This window comes from Cryptococcus neoformans, chromosome 13 (assembly GCF_000149385.1).
Source record: "Cryptococcus neoformans var. neoformans B-3501A chromosome 13, whole genome shotgun sequence".
NCBI lineage: Eukaryota > Fungi > Basidiomycota > Tremellomycetes > Tremellales > Cryptococcaceae > Cryptococcus > Cryptococcus deneoformans.
Genome location: NC_009189.1, coordinates 72,336 through 92,136, shown reverse-complemented (window position 1 = coordinate 92,136; position 19,801 = coordinate 72,336). Strand labels below are relative to the sequence as shown.

The 19,801-nt window shown below is 48.1% G+C and overlaps 6 protein-coding genes across 6 annotated transcripts; 3 read left to right on the top strand and 3 right to left on the bottom strand.

The window, feature by feature from the left end:
• Positions 1–482: 482 nt before the first annotated feature.
• CNBM0310 (hypothetical protein) lies at positions 483–1,954 on the top strand (the record flags this gene model as incomplete). Its single annotated transcript, XM_767170.1, has 6 exons — positions 483–744; positions 796–893; positions 962–1,190; positions 1,255–1,373; positions 1,448–1,617; positions 1,669–1,954. 6 exons carry the CDS (start codon positions 483–485, stop codon positions 1,952–1,954), a joined length of 1,164 nt encoding a protein of 387 aa, XP_772263.1.
• A 414-nt stretch (positions 1,955–2,368) lies between these two features.
• On the bottom strand, positions 2,369–8,045 carry CNBM0300 (hypothetical protein; the record flags this gene model as incomplete). Its single annotated transcript, XM_767169.1, has 10 exons — positions 2,369–2,516; positions 2,580–2,654; positions 2,705–3,415; positions 3,577–4,037; positions 4,089–4,841; positions 4,891–5,286; positions 5,323–5,666; positions 5,721–5,781; positions 5,828–6,780; positions 6,839–8,045. The coding sequence occupies 10 exons, from the start codon at positions 8,043–8,045 to the stop codon at positions 2,369–2,371; spliced, it is 5,109 nt and encodes a 1,702-aa protein (XP_772262.1).
• A 440-nt stretch (positions 8,046–8,485) lies between these two features.
• On the bottom strand, positions 8,486–10,939 carry CNBM0290 (hypothetical protein; the record flags this gene model as incomplete). The annotated part of the gene is made up of 14 exons (XM_767168.1): positions 8,486–8,711; positions 8,783–8,804; positions 8,879–9,028; positions 9,094–9,184; positions 9,248–9,527; positions 9,586–9,652; positions 9,714–9,816; positions 9,876–9,955; positions 10,014–10,221; positions 10,292–10,306; positions 10,362–10,399; positions 10,455–10,560; positions 10,624–10,794; positions 10,892–10,939. 14 exons carry the CDS (start codon positions 10,937–10,939, stop codon positions 8,486–8,488), a joined length of 1,605 nt encoding a protein of 534 aa, XP_772261.1.
• A 1,964-nt stretch (positions 10,940–12,903) lies between these two features.
• CNBM0280 (hypothetical protein) lies at positions 12,904–13,251 on the bottom strand (the record flags this gene model as incomplete). The annotated part of the gene is made up of 3 exons (XM_767167.1): positions 12,904–13,003; positions 13,062–13,137; positions 13,200–13,251. The coding sequence occupies 3 exons, from the start codon at positions 13,249–13,251 to the stop codon at positions 12,904–12,906; spliced, it is 228 nt and encodes a 75-aa protein (XP_772260.1).
• Positions 13,252–14,706: 1,455 nt separating this feature from the next.
• Positions 14,707–15,750, top strand: CNBM0270 (hypothetical protein; the record flags this gene model as incomplete). The annotated part of the gene is made up of 4 exons (XM_767166.1): positions 14,707–15,015; positions 15,104–15,256; positions 15,313–15,328; positions 15,389–15,750. 4 exons carry the CDS (start codon positions 14,707–14,709, stop codon positions 15,748–15,750), a joined length of 840 nt encoding a protein of 279 aa, XP_772259.1.
• A 1,746-nt stretch (positions 15,751–17,496) lies between these two features.
• Positions 17,497–19,522, top strand: CNBM0260 (hypothetical protein; the record flags this gene model as incomplete). Its single annotated transcript, XM_767165.1, has 6 exons — positions 17,497–18,226; positions 18,281–18,383; positions 18,443–18,857; positions 18,920–19,263; positions 19,322–19,385; positions 19,451–19,522. 6 exons carry the CDS (start codon positions 17,497–17,499, stop codon positions 19,520–19,522), a joined length of 1,728 nt encoding a protein of 575 aa, XP_772258.1.
• Positions 19,523–19,801: the final 279 nt, after the last annotated feature.

The following is a 19,801-nucleotide window of genomic DNA, read 5'->3' as shown; positions in this document are numbered from 1 at the left end:
CAAGCTGTTTGGTGACTCATGTCATTTTTACCCATTTCTCGACTTTTTTCATGTCGTTACAAACGAAATGTATAAAAGACAACTCTGACGCCAGAGACAACAAGGAGATACATGCGAATCCATCACTTCAGTCTAAAAATCAATTCCAACGACAAAAGTGACAGGGAAGAAAAGATCAAGATATACCCAACGTAGAATGTCCGCTCGACAATCAAGGTCACCAGAGCGAACGCATACCAACGAACATCATCATAATCATTCCGCACTTGAAAAAAGTAAAGGTCATGACCTTGATACACAAAAGGTCAATGATCCGAACTACAAGCCGAGGGGATGGATAGCCAGAAGTGAATTCTGGACTTGGAAGTAAGCCATACGTCCCCTCGCCCCTTTCCGTCACTGCCCACCCCAGTGATCGCTTGGAAGGAAGGATCCAGTGCTGACTGAAAAGAAAAAACGGTATCAGCTGCTTCACAGTCAACATGGGTACAGGAGCCGTCGCCATCCTCGTAGGCGGCGTCCAATTTCCGTTCAACGGCCAACGCGAGATCGGTACCGTCTTCTTCATGATCGACCTCGTTGTCTTTTTCATCAACGTCATCGGCGTGGCTTGCCGTGCAATCTTCCACTGGGCAAATTTCAAAGATTCCTTCTTCGACCATTCGGATGGGACGTACATCCCCTGTATCCTTTTGGCGGTAGCGACGCTCTTTGTCGGGATTATGGACTATGCAGTGCCTCACTGTGGGTTCTGGTTGACGAGGGCGATGTACGTGGTGTACTGGATGTATATAGCGTGTAGTCTGGCGATCGCATTGATCCTCGAATGTACATTGCGGGGACATCAGCGTAAGCTGGATACTATAACCCCTGCAGACTGTTTGCTGTTCTTCGTGAGTCGGATCAAATACAGCCTATAATTTTGACACCTCTTCAAAACTGAAAAATAAAGCCTCACTAGCCGCTCATGCTTTCCGGAACCATTGGCAGTGCGCTTGCCAACAAACTGCCCCTCCAGGAAGCCGGCCATGTCATCATCATCAGCTACTGGCTACAAGGAATGGGGATGATGCTCTCCCTATTGAAATGCTCCGTGTGGATGGCGAGGAACATGCTTCGCGTCAACCCACCGCCCTCTTCCCTTCCCGGCTACTTGATCGCTGTCGGGCCTCCAGGATTTACTGCCTTTGGTGAGTTCAGTTTCGGTCAAGATAATATTTATCATCATCATCATGCTGACCCTATTCGTTCTAGCGTTCTTAAATCTCGGTAATCTCGCGGTCGACGCGTTTCCGGCTAGCAACATTCTTGCATCTTCAAACGGAGGTCAGATATTCCAAGTCGTCAGTGTATGGTACAGCTTTACCCTCCTCGTACGTCATGCTGTTTCACTTGTTTTATTCGAATACCGATGAGAAGGATGAATCTCAACAGCAAAGATGTCTAGGGTCTTGCTCTCTATATCCTTTTCTCCACCCTGACCATCTGGGTCTTTGGGCAGGCACTCGATCGTAAAGTCGAATGGTCGATGGGGTGGTGGAGTTTTACTTTTCCCCTGACTGGCTTCTTCATGGCTACTGCCCAATTAGGCGCTCAACTACCATCCGAGACGTTCAAGTAAGCATCCCATCGCCTTCTCTCTATCCATATATATATATATATCATCAGGAAACAAAGCCTGACGTTTAGCGCCTTCAATAGGGTCATCCAAGTAGTCGGATGTCTGGCCGTCACAGTAGCCTGGTTCATCAACTTTTACATGACCTTGTACAGCATCTTCATCTCACGATCCCTCGGAATGCCCACATTGTCGAAAAAGGATGAGGATGAAGAAGGGTACGAAAAGTATGATAGGGCGGCGGCGGCGGCGGCGGCACGGCCGGGACAGACGCAGTGGGGTATCCGACAGAGTAATGGAAGAGCTGCGTGGGCGTCTACGACGATTGATGCGTAGATTATGAAAGATTATACGCATATAAGATCATAGACATACATTTGTTAGTTGTCATTATTTTTACGTTCTCTATACCATTCCTTCACATTATCGTCATGTCACAGTAAATGCATATATTACTCTGACCTTTAGGTGGCATGGCCACAGCTTTCTACGGCCTTCTTGAGCACTATGGCGAATGATAAAGACCTGCGGGAGCGATAACAATAATGCCGGGCAAGTTCAAGACTATGCATATGGCTCTAATAACAAGCTCTTAGTCATACCACTTTGGTGACTAAAGGTGTCTCATTATCCGGTACAAAAACCCAAATGCTACAAATGTATACAATACAACTATGCTATTTCACAAATCAAAAAGACAAGATTTTAATGTTTTTCATCTTCTCAAGAAGAATAAAAGTCAGGATCCGTTCACCTTAACGGCTCCAAAAAACTGCAGATCACCAAGCCAATCTCGCCATTCTCTGCACGTCCAACGAGGATACCATCATTCTCAACGCCGACTTCGGGATACGGGAAAGAAGGCAGTTCTTCGATACGACCCACTTCATGGAATACACTGAGATCAACGCCCGTCAGTCGGCTCTCAATACGCAAGGCGTGCAGCAGGGCAAAAACTCACTCGATAAGGTCACCCACCATCATGGGTAAGAACCAAAGACCTCTGTACTTTTTGTTTCCCAGCTCAATCGGCTCGCTGTCGACGTATTTAGCTTCTTATATGGCAGGGAAGACTAAATCACTTACAAGTCGGCAACACAAGCACATTGATAGATAACCTTTTCATTTCTCCAGCCTTCTGCCACATCAATCTCTCCCCCTTTCATTCTTCTTGCATCGGCCCTTGATCCAGACCTAGAACAAGTTTCACTGGCCGGGCTTACAGCAAAAGGGTGCTTAGGCATGGGCACTTGGCCCACAAACGCACCGTTAGGTGAATAAGGCGACATCCTTAAACTGCTAAACTCTGGTGCACTCGCCCCCAAATGAGGCGATCTCTCGGCCATTTCTTCAATTCTGCTAGATGCTGAAGTCGGTGATGTCGCTGACATGAGTGAAAAGGAGTCAGTGGGCGAAAACCCAAGTGAGTCAAAGATTTTGCCCGCCCCCTCGGCTGGGATCTGAGGTAGGCCCCAAGACAACCTACTGCTGTCCGATGCGAGAGAGGCAGGACGAAGGCCTGAGCCACGACGGGAATGAGTGGGGCGGGATGGGGGTCTGGAAGGCGCGTTGGTATTGTTCTTTGAGCTGGATCGGCGAAGGAGATTAAAACGGCCTGCACTCTGGCTGTCTTTACTCAATGCTTGACTACCGTAACTTGCAAACGTAGATGATGATGTATGAGGGGTGATGATAGTTGGGGCGGTGGTGAATGAATCGCGGAGCGAGGACGACCGTACGCGAGTGGGTACGTTGAAAGCAGGGCTTTCGGGCCGAGAAGATGGTGGTGAAAATGCGCTAGTGGTAGAAGCAGAGTGTCGAAGCCCAGGAGGGTGAAGATCACCTCGATAAGCGGAATCTTTGTGCTTCAACTTGGCTGGTTTGAATGCTACGGATATCAGCGACTTTGGAAAGAATTGAGACAAGAAGAGGAATTACAAGCCTTGGTGCACTCAAACTTATCCATGGCTTCCGCATAAGGTTCCCAACTTTCTTGCCACGCTTTTACTATATCCGCCCCTGCTACCACATTGCTTTCCCCACTTGACCCGCCCGTGGCCAAACTGGCACCAAGAGGCGACTGAATCCATCCCTCTGCAAACGCCCTCAACCGGTCTCGCGTCGTCCGAAAGTATTTTGCCTGGGCTCTTGCGAACCCGACAACAGCAATATCCAAAATTCTCAGACATCCTTCTAAGAATGTCGGTAACTCTTCGATCAACTGCTCATGCAAAGCTACAAACTCCAGAGCGCCCTGCACAATATCTCTGTCTGGTGTACGCTTCGATACTCTGAAAGCGTGATAGCGAGTATAATCAGGGTGCTTAGCGGAACGTTTGGAAAGGACTCTGCGTGGGTTGCTGGTGGAGTTGAGAAGATTGGATAGGATCGGTATTATCAGGTCTTCAACCTCCATATTCTAATTTACCGTCAGCATTTACAGGGAGCTTTCGCGCAGGGATTAACGTACCAACCCTCCCCACGCTTCTGACACAATACCGTCGATAACCCTTCGCATCTCCAACATCCTCTGGTCAGTCGGGTCGGTAGGTTCAAGTTGCACGACATGCAGCCACGTTTTGACAAGCTCATCCTGGGCTACAAATGTCTCCTTTGCGGCCGCCGTCCACAGCATAATCTCCTGTCCAATCTTCCTAACTCCTTCATCAAGAGCAGTAAGCCTGGCAGACAGCTCGCTGAGTTGGTTGAGCGAAGACTGAGCTATTTGCTGAGGGGATACAAGGTCGGGTGTAGATGACGAAGGGGCTCTCGGTTTATCTTTACGGAACCTCTTCAAGCCAAGGAGCTTTGATCCCTGAGTCTTGCTGACTAAATTTTTTGTATCCTTCACTGTCGGCTGAGCCATCATATTCTTCTTCCCTATCGCATTCTCGACAGCTTCCTTCCTCCTCTTCCCTTCATCAATCTCCACCGCCATACCTCTTGCCATCTCCTTGGCCTCCCGAATCTTGAAATAATCCGCATGCACTGGGGTTGTCATTTTCAACAGGTCTTCAAACAGTAGCGGATACTTGGTAATTCGCTGAACAGGCTTGATGAGCATAGAGTCGAGATTCCAAGCGCGAGTTTGAGTGGATATTGAGGACCAGCGTTGTGAGAGGTATGTAAAATGAGAAGGATTGGATTGGAGGGTCATTAAATGGCGCGAGGCTGACGATTGGCGAGCGCAAAAGTAGCTATAGAGGGGTTGGAGTTTCGGTACCTGATCGAAATTGTCAACATTATCCAACCTCTTCCATACCATTACGCACCATAGAAACGAAAACTTCTCCCATACGATCACTCCCGCCCTCACACTCCCTTCCCTCTTCCTCATCCTCTCCCACAGCTTCCTCGAATTTTGTTGCCAGCTCCTCAGCCACAGCCGCCAACTGATCAAGGTTCAAAAATACAGCTTTGACATCGGCCGGTGAAAGAGGTTTACCTACTGGAGGGGACATTGCCCCAACAGGCGGCGCCGCTTGAAGAGTAAGGTTCATTCCTTCACTGGGGCTTTTAGGTAACGCTTCACGTTGCGTGCTTGACGTCTGGCTGACACTGAGACTTTGAGTGTGGGACATGTACATTGATCGCCGCTTTGACTTGTCAGAGTCGGCAGTTGATACGGAGGCAGAGCTCGACATGGATGATAAGGATCCTTCTCGAAACTGTTGGGAATGTGAGCACATATACGCGTCTCTCACCAGCTTCAAATCTCTAGCGTATGCTCGTTCAGATGTGGCAATCTCTCTCAAAAGGTGTGATCGCTTGCTGACACCTGATGTAGCGGGGGACGTCGTAGAAGATGGAGAAAGGAAAGAAGAGAGGGCGGTTGAGGTTTCAGCTCGTCGAGGACTAGGTGGAGGGATGGAGTTGCCTTTGGAGGTCGGATCAGTGGAGGTAGGCGAAGTAGGATAACGACGAAGGATAGGGAGTGACGGTGATTTGCCATGGGATCGGTCTGTTGGTCTCGCACCAAGGGAAGACGGAGGCACAGACGACAGAGGAGTGTGACCTAATGTTGGACGGGTTGAAAAGTTAGAGGCCACTGTAGTGCTCGAAGCGTTGGTGTGGGCAGTATCCGGAGACTCGGTAGTAATACCAGAAGTAAGGAATCCCTCATCTGGCAAGACTAACTTTGGGCGAGGAAGAGAAGACGATCTCTGTAAATCACGTCAGACTTCGTCCAAACAAAAACGTTGCACATACCCGATGCCCGCTGTTGCCCAGATCAACGCTTTTTCTCTTTTCCCTCTCCTCTTTCATCTTTCCCCATCCAACCGCCATTTGTGTGAACACTCCCGACATCGGCCTCCTCCTTCCACTTCCTTTAGTACTCTCCGACGCGTTTCCACTTCCAGCCTTCCCTGCCGTGGAGGTAGATTCTGTCGGACTATCAGTCAACCCAGCCGAGCTCGTAGCTGAAGATGGAGCCGAGTCTTGCGAGTAAATGGAAGGTGCTGTGAGCATGGTGAAACGTGCGTCGTCCGGCTTCTTCAGTGCATTCACGTCTTTTTGAGAGGGCGATTGGGACGTATGATCATCTGCTGTGGCGGACACGAGGCGTGTCATTCGAGTTTGGCTTGTGAGCGGTGTACCAGCATTGGCAATGATGGAATCCATCGAAGCAAGCTTCTTCACTCTCCTCACTTTCTCCACCTTGCCTTCCACTTCAAGTCCCAGTTTCCCTTCGAAGCCTAGCCCTATTCCAGTTTCGACAGAAATTTCTCCCGGAATCTCAACAGACGAATATGAATTGTAAGAAGTCACCGAGGATCCTCCGCTGATACTCCTCAATGGACTCTTGACTGGGACAGGTGGTGTTGCTGCAGGTGTAGCTGATCCTGACGGATTGGGGGTGGAAAGTAGAGAAGCTGGATTTGGAGGTGTTATACCGAGATTGGGAGGAGGCGGTTTACGTGGTGATTTGCGGGGAGGTGGTTGCGATTGTTGCGATTCGGTAGGTGTTGTACTGCGAAGAGGTTGCGTCAATTCAGGGTTACTCGCCATTGTGCCAACATTCAATGACGACGTCAGGCTGGCGTGGTGCAAAGCAGGGGCTGCCGGTATTTGCTGAGGTGAAGCAATGGTAATAGGATCACCCAAAGGTACATCTAAAGACGGAAGTGGTTTGGAAGACCTCTGGGAGGCTACAAAGGATGCTATTATCAGCCAGTTGCTTTTCAAGGACCGTTCGAAGATAATCAGATAAGGACTCACTTATTGATCCAGAAGAATCTTTACGTCTATACAATTCCATGGCACTAGATCTGCGATCCATATCTGGAGCGATCGACAGATCGGATCTCGTCTGCTCAAGTGTTGTTGCTAATTTTATGGGTTCAGGTCCGAATGAAGAGTCTCTTCCGAATGAGTTGCGAAAGTATCCATCCAGAATCGAGCTTTTAGTCACATCCTCCCCCTTTTGTTCTAATTCTGATGACATGGGGGATTTTGATGATGGTGGCGTGTAATACGCGCTGGGAGTCGATGAGATACTGGTATGTCGAGATAACGGGATGGGTATCCCATTAGTACGCCTCGGCAAGTCTGACCTTGAGGATTGCATGTACAGAGGTGGGAGAAGCTTCTCAGGGGTAGCTTGCGATACAGATATGGCAGGTTGGAGATGGAAGGGAGACTGTGATCGCTCGGAGCGGGGGGAGAAATCGTCATGTTCGACGCCATACGATTGAGAGCTGAGGCTGCGTGGAGCGCTTATACTATGTGGGAATGGCTGCCGATTGGGTGCAATGTAGGAGGTGCGCGGGCTACGAGGTCGAATGCTGGCAGTATCGCTTGCTCTCCGAGCATCTCTGCTCCTAACTGTGCTCGGGACACCTATACCTATTCCTATGGCCTTGTTTGATGCACTACCATTTGCCAGCGATGCTCGAGAAGAGCTGGACGATACGTTTGATATTGATCTTCCTGGATGATTTCTGGGAGATGCTGGAGGAGTCCGTGATGCGGATGTCGTGGCAGATGTATTTGATGCTACCCTCTTGGGGACCATTGGGCGAGACGCCGAACGTTGTGGTCGGATAGTCGGCACACCCCTTACACTGATCTCATTCGCCTCTCCAGTATCACTGGCAACATCCATGCTACGGGATTTGCTCGACACACTGACTTCCGCCAACTGCGGCTGCGCATCACCCGATATTGATACCGCTGTGTTGGACGGGGATCTCGGGGGGTGTTTTATCCGTGATTCAGACTTGACCGCATTACCAGACCCAGAAGGGCTTGATGTTGTGTTCATGTAGATGACTGAACGGGATGATGATCTTGACATTGATGTCGATGAGGATCGAGATTTTTGTTCGAACAATGTGATGGCATCCGAGACGGATACGGAGCGGGGGACCGACGTGGACCCCATCGCGCCAGGCTGGCCCCCTTCCTGGGACATCCTGCTCTCCATGTAGCTGTGAGCAGTTGCCGCAAGCTGTAGGCCACTTTGGGAATGATAAATAGAACAATGACGGTAGTGGTAATGAAAGTAATTAAACAACTGCTGGCAGCATCTCACTGGTTCTCGTGTTATTGTTGTTGTGGGCCATGCACAGAAAACGCGGCACCGACCGATATTACCTAATTTACATTTACGTAAGCAATCGATGCAGTTGAGGCACTCGCTCAGGTTCGACGTCCGCTCGTCGCTGTACGCTCAGCTATCATTTCCTGCATCGATCGACAAGCCATACTTTGCTCTCGTCTTAGAATTGCAAAATGTTTTGAGATCGACAATCAATAATCAACAGCCTGAGTATGCATACATTGAAAGAGATTACCACTGGATTACCATTAGCTAGATTTTTTGGGGAGGGAAACGAGCAGGGCTCATCAAAAAATAGGGGATGATCAATACCCCTTTCCCACTATTAGTTTCCCCCCTACCAAAGCCCCAACCAAAATCACCCCAAACCAAACCAGCCTTGACCCCCACTTCCTCCTTCTCAATGCTCGTTGCTCGTGCTCGACAGACTTGGGTCGCGAGAAATGAATGCCACTGAACATGAGGAATGGCATGATACGCTTCGCGAGAATGGACATTGGTGGGTAACGGAGGGACATGAGGGGTTCAAACCTGAGACGAGGGTTAATATGCGGCTTGTTAGAAGGGAAGAAGGAAGGATGAAGGAAGAGGGGATGGCTTACAAGTATGGTATCTCTAACACGGCTGTTATTAGGAGGACAAAAAGTACAGTTCAGTAATGCACGTTGGGTGACAAGGGTGTTGGAGAGAGCGCTCACCTTTATGGTGGGTAAAGGTATTGAAACCGTCTTTCCCATGATACGATCCCCACCCACTTTCGCCTACACCCCCGAACGGGATGTTACGTGATAAGGTCGCTATCCCAAAGTCATTCCATGTGGCTGAACCGCTAGTCGTCTTAGTAATGACTGATAAAGCATCGGCTGTCAATTCCAAGGGCAACAGACAAGCGATAATGTTCAAGAAAGCTTACTATCCTCGAAGACGGATCGTTTGCTGGAGCAGACATACAAAGAGAGAGGTTTGGGACGGGCGTTAACGTACGCGATAGCCGCTTCAATGCTCTATTCACTTCATTAGCTTGGGTATTCTCACAAGTAAGAAAAATGGGAGGGCATAAGGCTCACATCAACTGGGATGATAGTTAAAACCGGCCCAAAGATTTCATCCACCATTACACCACCTTCCTCTCCTTCACCATTTTCATTGAGCCTAATCAACGAAATCCCCATTCTTTTCGTCTGCTCATCCATCTCGCCCTTGTATACTAGTTTACCAGCCTTTTCGGCGGTTTGTATGTAAGAAAGTTGGCGGGAAAAATCGGCGGGAGAGCGGAGGAAGGAAGATGCGGATTGATTGTTGAGGAGAGATTGAGGCGAAGGAGAAGGAGGGAAGAACTCGTCGAGTCTACAGTTGACGTAGAGTTGGGAGGAGTAGAAAAAGAAAGCGGGGAAAGGGAACCTACGTGGTCTTGCATATGGAGATAAATTCGTCCACTTTATCTTTCACACATAGCACATAATCGGGAGCAACTGGAAATAGTGATATGTCAGGTGGTGGCTTGATACGAGTGGGTGTTCATGGAGGGCTTACCGCATATCTGACCACCCGTCATCTGTTTGATACTGAACATCCTTCTTGCCGCTATCTTGAGGTCGGCATCCGATGCAACAATCACGGGACTCTTCCCTCCAAGCTAAGATACCTTGTCAGTAAGATTCAGGCCAGGGGAAAGCTGGTGGGTGAAAAGCTTACTTCAAGAGTTGTCGGTGTAAGCGTCTTAGCAGCAGCTTCAGCCACGATCTTGCCTACAACAGCGGATCCGGTATAAAGAACTATAGTACATCAGTCTTCTGCTTCATCCACTGTCATCTCTCTGGAGTTAGCACTTACTATGCCCCCAAGGTTTCGCCAACAAAGCTTGAGCCTGCTCGACCTCCCCAAGCACCACAGCATACCCTTCCGGGTCGAGGTACTTTGGCAAGAGGTCGGCCAAGAGGGCAGAGGAAGTAGGTGCGTGTTCGGAGCCTTTGATAACGGCTGCGCAGCCTGCTGAGATGGCTCCTACCAGCGGACAGAGAGCGAGCTGCCAGGGGTAGTTCTGAGGACAGGTCATGGTAAACAATTGTGTTGTAATGGGGATATCAATGGGGATATGGCTAAGAACGTACCCATGTTGCCAGGATCTGAATTCAAATATCAGCGCTGTCGATGAGGCTCAGGATGTCAAGGGTAGCTTACCAATGCAACGCCCTTGGGCTGCTTCTTCACTCGTGAGGCTAAACCGTATTGAAGTCAGTGTATGCATCTTCTTCTTCCTCGAGAATAACTCACGCATCGATTTCATTGCAAGTATCGCATCTCCCGTTCGACTCTCATCTTTCATCCATTTCTTTACATTTTTTACAGCGAGATCAATCTCATTCAGTGTTGGCCATATCTATTCTCGAGGGGGTAAGCTCAAGTTCCATTAACAATAATCGTTGATAATGAGGTAGCTTACGTCGCCGAGAGTTGCATCGAACGGGCCTTTACCATTATCCTTCTCGATAGCCGCTTGAATAAGGGTTTCATTATCTTTGATAAGGTATGCGAGCTGCTTAAGGTTATAGAGCCTGTAAGCGAGGGGAAGGGTGACACCAGAATTGAAGCGTTTGTTAACGGTATCGTATAGCTTTCAGACACAGTAGTCAGCTCATAAAAGGTGATAAATAGGGACAGCGCGAGACGCGGGACCGACGGATGGAAGGAGGAAAAGTCCTATCACGTACCTGATCGATCTGCGAAAGAGATGTGGAGATATGCTTGGGAAGTGACATTGCTGTTGATGTGATATAGCATAGATGCTGAGCAAGAGAGACACCGAGATTATGAAAATAGCTTGATGGCGTTCGTTACATTTAGACTGGTCTTATTATTGTGAATATTTCCCATGACATTTCGCTGTTACGTTGTGATACGCACTCTCACTTTGACGAGATCTTCTTTTCGGGCTACGTACGTATGATTCGGCAATTGCTACTGTCAGTTTGTTCCCCGCCGCAAGATTGACCTCCATTAATTTGTGCTAGAGGACCATGTAGCTAGCCTTGACTGCAGTATAGGTATTGTTGCAGCTTTGTTCTATTTCATTGATGATACCTTGCTATCTTATTTAAACACCGACAGGAGGAGAATAGCCCTGACTTTTAGGCAATCTCGGTGTCTGGGAAGAAGAACATCATGAGCATCTGCGAATGATTGGGCGCGAGCAGACATGACAACGACATGAATGGGTATTACTAGAACCTGAGCTCGAAAGTGAGCGCGCAATGTGTAGCGATATGGGGAGCATGGTGCTGAGAGATTAAGGGGTAATCAGCAGCACCTGCATATCTAGCATATTAGGAACAACGGAGGACAATCAAGAGGAGGACAACGATATAAGTATAAAGAAACGCATGGCTACATTTAATACATACTAAATAGCAACCAATAACAGGTGCGCCGGATTATTCTCATCAATTGACCGCGGCCCAGAGAAGAGAGAGAGAGAGAAAGAGAGAGAGAGCATAAAGCTTTATTAGGGAGGGTCCGTATTTCTCGCATTTCGTGATACTTGTTTGTTTATCGAGGGTTAACGAGACCTTGAATAGACCCAAATATCCTTTAGGATAATGTCACGTGGCTGTCGCCACCCGACCTCTTAATCTCCACCTTTACTCAAAACCTCCTTCTTCTTCTTGTCAGCACGATTATGACAGTAACCCTTCCTCATCCTACTTCAGTCCGCGTCCGAGCATACCCCTTCGTTTTCGGCTGCGGCCTTTCCCCGAGAGATATACAGAGATAGAGAGATCGACAACCTTCCTCCACCTGCCTCGCCACCGGGTTTCGGCAACGCAAAAAGGATGTAGAGCTGGCTGGTGTGGGAAAGATGAGTCAGCAGAGCTTGAGGTGTAAAGGTATATAAGACAGTAGTTTTCCATAGTTTTAGATACTTGTCGATCCACTATTGTTGTCCTCTCCAAGTATTCTTCGTCTACTTAAGCTATCATCTTCCGGCATTGATCTGGCTGTCTATTAAAAAAAGACCCTCGGATCATTTGTTGTCCCTAACCTGTTGAAGGCTATCGCCAGAAGAGATAGCCCCCCTGACAGATAAGCTGTCAAGGTGGAAGAGGGAGGCAGAGGCTGGACAGGGCAATCAGAAGGAGGTAAGAGGCGGGGGGAGCAAAATCTGGTTATTATTGCATGAGCAAACTATGAAAGTAAGGGGATCTCGCAACTAAAGACCGGAATGCATGGCATTACAACTGGAGGCACTAACAACAATTTCATAAATTTCATATTCCGTAAATTTCATAATCCGTTTAACACCCGCCTATATACGTGTACAGAAGCTGGGGAAATCTGTTATGGAACCTTCTAGAGCGTAACTTTGATGCCGGAAAGTCGGGACGATCGTCGTAATAGGAGAGAAGCAGTCGGCAAGCGATGGTCGGTGATGATGGTGGTAGCAATGCAATGGCAATAGTGACGATAGCGATGGTAGTGAGGGCAGGCGGAGGACTGTTGAATGTTGACCACGGAACGAGGAGTGATCGATGACTTGCCGTTTGTCTCGTAGGCTGCAGATCATGGTGCCAATTATAGCATCCATGCCTTGAGTGTTGAGAAAGTCCAGGACATCTCGACATGCTGCCATGCCGGATTCTACGCCATGCTTATTACTATCATGTACCAATGATTACAATCACCACAAGACAAATCTGATGCGTACCTCTAGGCTTGGGGTTTGCCTTTAGGGAGGGCCTTGCGCGGTGAGGATGCCAAGCAATGGCTTTTCGAGTCCGCAGTCCACATGGGGCCAAACGAAATCGCCGGTTCCAGTATGGGTTACTCTACGTAGTACAGCGCCCTCAGTCAATGTTGCTCAGCCATAAAGGAGTCCGGACTCACCCGGCCAAGGATTCCATAAATTTGCCATCCGAACACTTTGCCCAAATCTCAGCAGAGAAATTTGCTGGGACGACGGCTTTAGTCCGCATAAGCATCCCTTGTTCGACTACAGTTACAACGAATCACTATTCTACTCACTATCACCAGGGAAAACGATCTTCACTGTAACATTTGACGGTTTGTCGGCCATATAGATGTAGCTGAACAAATACTTTCTGCCCCAAAATAGCAAGTCAATGCTACAGCAAATACCTGTCAGCGGGTCGCCCCCCAGAATAGTAGAGCGGGATGAAATTACTGTTTGTCCGGTGTGTAACAGTTAAATTGCATTCAATTTGTATTCGTCTGCAATTCTTTCGAGTTGAGCTGGAAGACTCACCGATTAAGGCTAAATATACAGGCCTGCATGTTGGCTCATGGCGTCCTACAATGGCATACACTGCAGATACAATGGTCTGCACAACGTTCATCACCCAAACGAAGGTTAAATAGAATGAGTGATTTTGCTGATTTGACGTGTTGTTATTGGCTTGCCCTCGTTGCCTCGCTCTTCTGCACCTTGTAATCAGTTTTACAGTACAGAAGGCCAGGATTGGGGAAGTGAGCCATACATGCGACGTTTCTCTGTAGGCGTTTATATAAGTTTAGCGCTCACTACTATTACTTATAGTTTGATGAAAGGCTCATAAACAATTACTTACTGCTAGACGGCGATTGTGACCGTACTTATAACAGAGAGATAGAGCTCTGCAAAATCTTTGAGCAATCCATCAGCTACAGGATATTTCGTGCAGGTTATGTTGACTGCAGATACTCACGCTCTACGAAAACTTCGACTTTGCAAACATATAAAATAGCTTGTTTCTGTGTGTTGGCCGCCTTTCTGCTTGGGGTAGGCACCCCCCAACTTGAGAGGATTCCTCCGAGACAGTAGGCAGTCCCGGCTCGTTGGTTGTCCTTGCGTTTTCCATCTTTGATAGTTACGACGACTATTACTGTTTGAAATCGTTATCCGTGCAGGGCTTTGGTGACTATATAGCGTCAGATATGTGAATGCTTTATGAGCTTTCTTTGTCAAAGAGGCAAAGTCAGAGTGATAATTGGTTGTACGGATGCAAGAGGAAGTTCGTCGTGGAGATATCATTATATATTGCTGCCACTCATTGGGGGTTGGGCGTTGTTGCGTGCAAGGTTTCACCATGTTCTCTCACCCACGTGTGCACTAGCATTTCCTGTCAGGACCCATCAGTGGATAGGACCCCAGTTCTGAAAAATGTTGGTCGAAAGGAAGAAGGTTGAAAGAAAGGGAGTCACTCAAGATGCGTGACGGACGGAGACGGCCGCCGGGGCCGAGGACGTATTTTTTATGTTCTCGACGAGAGGAATCTCTGGCCGAAATTTCAGGACTTTTTGAGAACTTTTTTTATTTTGGGTTTGGGTTTGGGCGTTCCGCGCTGTACCGCCACTCGTCCTCCTGTTGTGTCCGGCTCGTATATATTATTATCTATCCTTTTTAACAAGCCTGTTGTCTTCGTCACATCATTCTCGGCCTCCTTTGTTTTCCGCTCCTTCTTTGTTATCTGGAATCACCAAGCCAAATCTTCTTCTACATGACATCGTCTCCTGCACAATCAATGCACAATCAATGTCAACCCTAAGCGGATCTTCCGCTCAGTCTGCTCTCTGGTCAACTCTCTCCTCTATTGTCAGCATCCCTTACAAAATATACAACAGTACTCGCGTCTTTTACCAAGAATACAAGCTATGGTACGACACGAATCAACCACTATTCATCTTCGATACCGAAATGTCCCTCGAGTGGGCAAGGATCAAGACAAATGGCGAGTTGCGTACCGACAATCCTTGTATTGAGTATTATTATTTTGCTGGTGATCCAGACCCTGAGCGCACCGATTACCATTTTATGCGCTTCACATTGGAGGATGGAACAACGGTGCGTACTCACATCCCTTCCTCCTCTATCCTGTACAGTGAACAAGGGAACATAACAGCCGTCATGTCATACTGACATTGGATTCTAGTTGGAGCGGAAGGAGTACTGCAAGGCTTGGGCGGTGACAAAGCAGGCTGTGATCTTTTTCGAGGGGCTCCAGGAGTCTTTGAAGGCATGGGAAAATCCAGCAGAACCCAAGTATGGGGATCAAATGCTCAGAGTGGGTGCGATATTGAAAAAAGTCAGTTTGTTTGCTTTCCCTCCTGTCATACAAGTCGGCTGACTTGACTGATCCAGTGGGAGGCTTATCTTGGTCAGTGTGCTTTCAATATCGGTCCTCTCCCGAACATAAACTGACCCGCTATTACTGAAGATGAATTAACTTTCTCGATGCGTACCCTGAAGGTGTGGGAGCGTGAACATTGCGTTCCCGAGAAATGGGCTGCTATACCTCCATATGATTACGACAATCCTCGTATTTTCCCATTCGCAACAATAAACAGTGCTGGGAAACGAGAAACCCGTCATCTCACACCTTTGTTTATTCCTCTCTCAAAACATGTAATAAAGCTTCACGAGGAAGGATTTGATGAGGAATGGTTTGATCTTTGGGATAGGCTGAAGCCAGATCCAGAGAAATTTGCACCCTATCATCTACCTCTGGATAGACCTTGGCCATATAAGGATATTGCTCTGAGGAGGAAGAAGGTTACTGGTGAGAATCGAGAGCGATGATGATACACAGTTGTACCAAATAATGTTGGTGAGGGGAGGACGTGAGAGGACGCCGACTACTTTATAACGCTATTTTTAATTGTATTTAGTAAAGGGAAAGCCGCAAGGTCATGCTTTAGATTAGCACCGTCTACAAGCCGTCAGGCATGACTCTTGACAAACTTTTCTTCATCTCGGTGATAGAGCGTAGGGAAACTCGACGAATTGAAGAGGTCATTGGGTGCGAAATATCTCACAAGGCCGGGATGAGACAGGTGGAGAATCGGGTCCTAGAATTGAAAGTATGTAAAGATTTGCCAAAAGAAAAGATGTTGAATGTGTTATTGGTAGGCAAAGTCCAAGGTGTAGGTCAAAGGGGAAGGATAAGTAGCCTCGGAGCCGGTAAGGGCTGAGAAGAGAATCAAATCGTCGCACCCCGGTAGTGTGACTCATCCAAAGCGCTCAACACCAGCTCCCTTACACTATTTCGGCTCTCCGTATTCGGTTGAAGATATCTATCGATTGCATCATCCATCCCTATCGGTTCGTCTTGACTTCCTCTCCCACCTTGGGTGTATACCATCTCCATCCATTGGTTGACTTCTGGGTATTCTGAACGGATTGACGGGCAAAGCGAGATGAATGCGTCAGTGTTACCTGTCTGGGTGGTTGAAAAGCGGATTTGGACTACTGTATCTGCGTCGTCTCCATTTTCATTACGTCGTGTCTCACTGCCAGTAAAGTCAGAGCGGGAGAAGTCACTTTCAAGAAAAATTGGAACAAAGAAGCTTTGCTGCCCCAAGTGATTCTGCACCGTTTTCCCTATTATAATTCGAGGCGGATGTGCTTGAAAACTGACTGACTTCCTCAGTTGTCGGATAGGGGAAGGGGTTCTTCAAATCTTCCAGTGAGGGGCCACCAGCAACGGCCAGGTAGTTCGGATAAGTGACGAAATCTACTGCCACAATTAGGGTCTCGTCTGATGTTTCGACACTGCTGCGTCGGGAAAGATCGTTGGATCGCCAGGGGCGAACCGAGCGCAGTAGGTCTGAGCGGTTTCCATCAAAATTCCTGCCTCTATCTGCTGGGTTCCCTCGTATTGTCCGGCGTGTCCTTGTTTGTAAACTAAAGGGATTACGTCTACGGGGACGCACGGACTCAACGGAAAACTGTATTGGGCGATTCATGTTGAAAAGTAGTGACAAGTGCGAGATTTGTTTGAGGGATTTGGGGTTAGTTGAGCTCTTTTTATTAGTATAATTGATATGCCCCGAGTTCCCAGGTCGAAACAAAGGCCATAGATAAAAACACAATGCGCACCTTTGTCTGCTAGAGGAAAGGACTTGTGAACTCCTATCTTGCAGCATATTCTATATTCACGATTGCCGCGCGCGGTCGCATACTCGCACAGGTTCCATAATTATAGCGTGATAACCTATTGCGTGCGTCTACATAGCAGGAGGACATGGGGCAGAATCTCGAAAGCAGTTTCGCCTCTTGCCTTGCTGCCTTTGCCATGCACTCACGCCGAGTGGCTATGTAATAATCGCATTTATAGAAAAATCTTGTGTGGGATTTGAACATTTATACGGTTCAGATTAGCCGCGATTACGCCTCGGCACCGCTATTATTGGCCGATTTCCATCTCGTTCCTCTTTCTGACCTAGATAGAATCCCATCACATTGTCAACATAAATTACGTACGTAAATAGTCGGTCAGTCGGCTGCCTCTTCATGGCTGTATAGCCCATTCAAATTTCCTCCAGGATGCCTCCCGACATACCGAAACGAAAAGAGTCTCTTCCCCAATACATCTCGTCCCAACGAGCACCTCACATTCGAACGCCTCTCTCCTCTTCATCATTCTTCAACACCAATTTCAAAGCACGAGGACGAAACATGTCAAACTCAAGGCTACGAATAGCATTATCAAAACCAATAGTCAGAGTACTGCTGGTAGGAAGCCTGTTGATCGGCTTGGTGTTACTGTCAAGACTAGGTAACGGAGAAGACGACGGTGCATGGGACGCGTCGAGCTGGTCAGACCGCCATGGAAATGGGAGAACGGTTTCTCCAGGATCACGAAAAGGATGGTCGCTATGGAGTAACACTCCAAAATTACGGACAGACCAACGCGTACCTCGTCCTATTCTTACCAGACAGAACGCCACATTACCCCCGCCAACCCATCCTGGTAGATCACGGCGTCTTAAACCCGGCTCAGATCCAGAAAATCCAGAGTATATCGAAGGTCCTTTACCGACATTGGATGAAGCGTGGGAGTTTTTGCATCCTCTACTGCGGGAGATCAAGTCGCGCACACCATCGGTGCCCCGGGAGCATGAGTTGACAGAGCCGATATTTCCTCCTTTTCTCAAAGATGATTTGAAGGAGAGGTATAGACATCTGAGGGATGTGTTTGACGAGAATACGGGTCAGTGGGTGAGAGGGCCCGAGCGGAGATGGTTTTTAGTGACGGTATGCCGTCAAGTTGCTGGTGAGATTTAATTCATACGTGGGTTCGCAAAACGCATGCGCTGAATCTGTGCAGGTATGCTTGCTGACTGGTTCCATGCCTGGACTGTCCTCGCCGACTTCTTGGGCCCCGAATCACTCGTCTTTTCGCTTTTCGAGGGTGACTCTGCAGACGGAAGGTACGTCTTCACATACAGACTGCGACCTAGAGCTAGCTAAAATCCCCATTTTTGCACAGTGGTGAAATCCTCGCCTATGCTATGCGTACTCACCTTCTTAACATCGGTGTGCCCCCTTCCAACATCCACATCCAAACCCAGCTTCCAGCCGTAGATTGGGATAACCACCATCGTATCGAGCTCTTGGCGCAGATGCGCAATTCGGGTATGCAGCCGTTCTATGACACTGCGGCGACAGGTTTGTCTCCCGACGGCCATCCTTGGGCAGGTATCGTGTTTTATAACGATGTATACCTTTCGGCGACGCACTTTTTGGAATTGATGCATCAGCATTTCAAACAGGATGCAGATATGACTTGTGGATGGGATCATGCGGGCAAGTGGTTCTATGATGGATGGGTTGCGAGAGATATGAGTGGAGATTTGTTCACGCCGTTCCCTGTCAAAGAAGAGGATAAGGATCTACCCCAAAAGGTGAGTCCATGCCCATTCCTATTTTTTCACAGGAAACATCCACCAATTGACACTTAAACCAGCTCTTCCCTTCCTCACCCGAAACACTCAAACGCTACAACCGTCTCCTCCCCTTCCAAGTCTTTGCAGCTTGGAACGGTATCACCGTCATGTCTCCCGAACCCTTCCTCCCCCCATACAACGTCCGTTTCCGCCGAGGTACACCTCGCACGAATGATTTCTGGGAATGTCAGGCGTCGGAGAGTTCCTTCATTTCGTGGGACTTTTGGAAATATGGGTTTGGGAGGATAGCGGTGGTTCCTGGGGTGCATGCGACGTATGGGAAGGGGGATGCGATGCTGAGGGGTTGGGTCGAATGGCCGTCAGAGGAGGATTCGTATGGGGAAACTATTTGGTGGAACCCAAAGTGAGTAGTTTTTGCATCATTTTGCTTAACGAGAAAGTTACTTATATGGTTTTGGCAGCCCACCACCGAGAATTAGATGCCATGACTGGCCAGATGGACTCGGCAAAGGTTACTGGGCATGGGTAAGCTATAAGTCTTACGAGACGACATTCCATCGAGCTAGAATATCCGCTAACTGCTCTCCCAGGATACTGTTCGTTGGGTCAAACCTCCGAAGCTGGAGATCCCTTCTGCTTCTGAGACTACAGCTCAACCTTAAAATTCATCTGTTTCAATCTTGTATCACCTTTCCTTGCTGATGATCATTAACAAGGCAGGACGAAGAAAAGAGGATAGAAGAATTTCTTTTTTTTTTGATGATTATATGATGTTAATCAACCAATTATCAACATCCATCACGCTTTCCATAATCAACCGTCAGCAACATAGGAACGCCATTTCCAAAAGACAGATTGGCATTCGATGCCGGACTTTTTCTCATCTTACTGTGATGATCACGACGACTGTAGCAATCAACAAGCATCATTTCTTTTCTGTG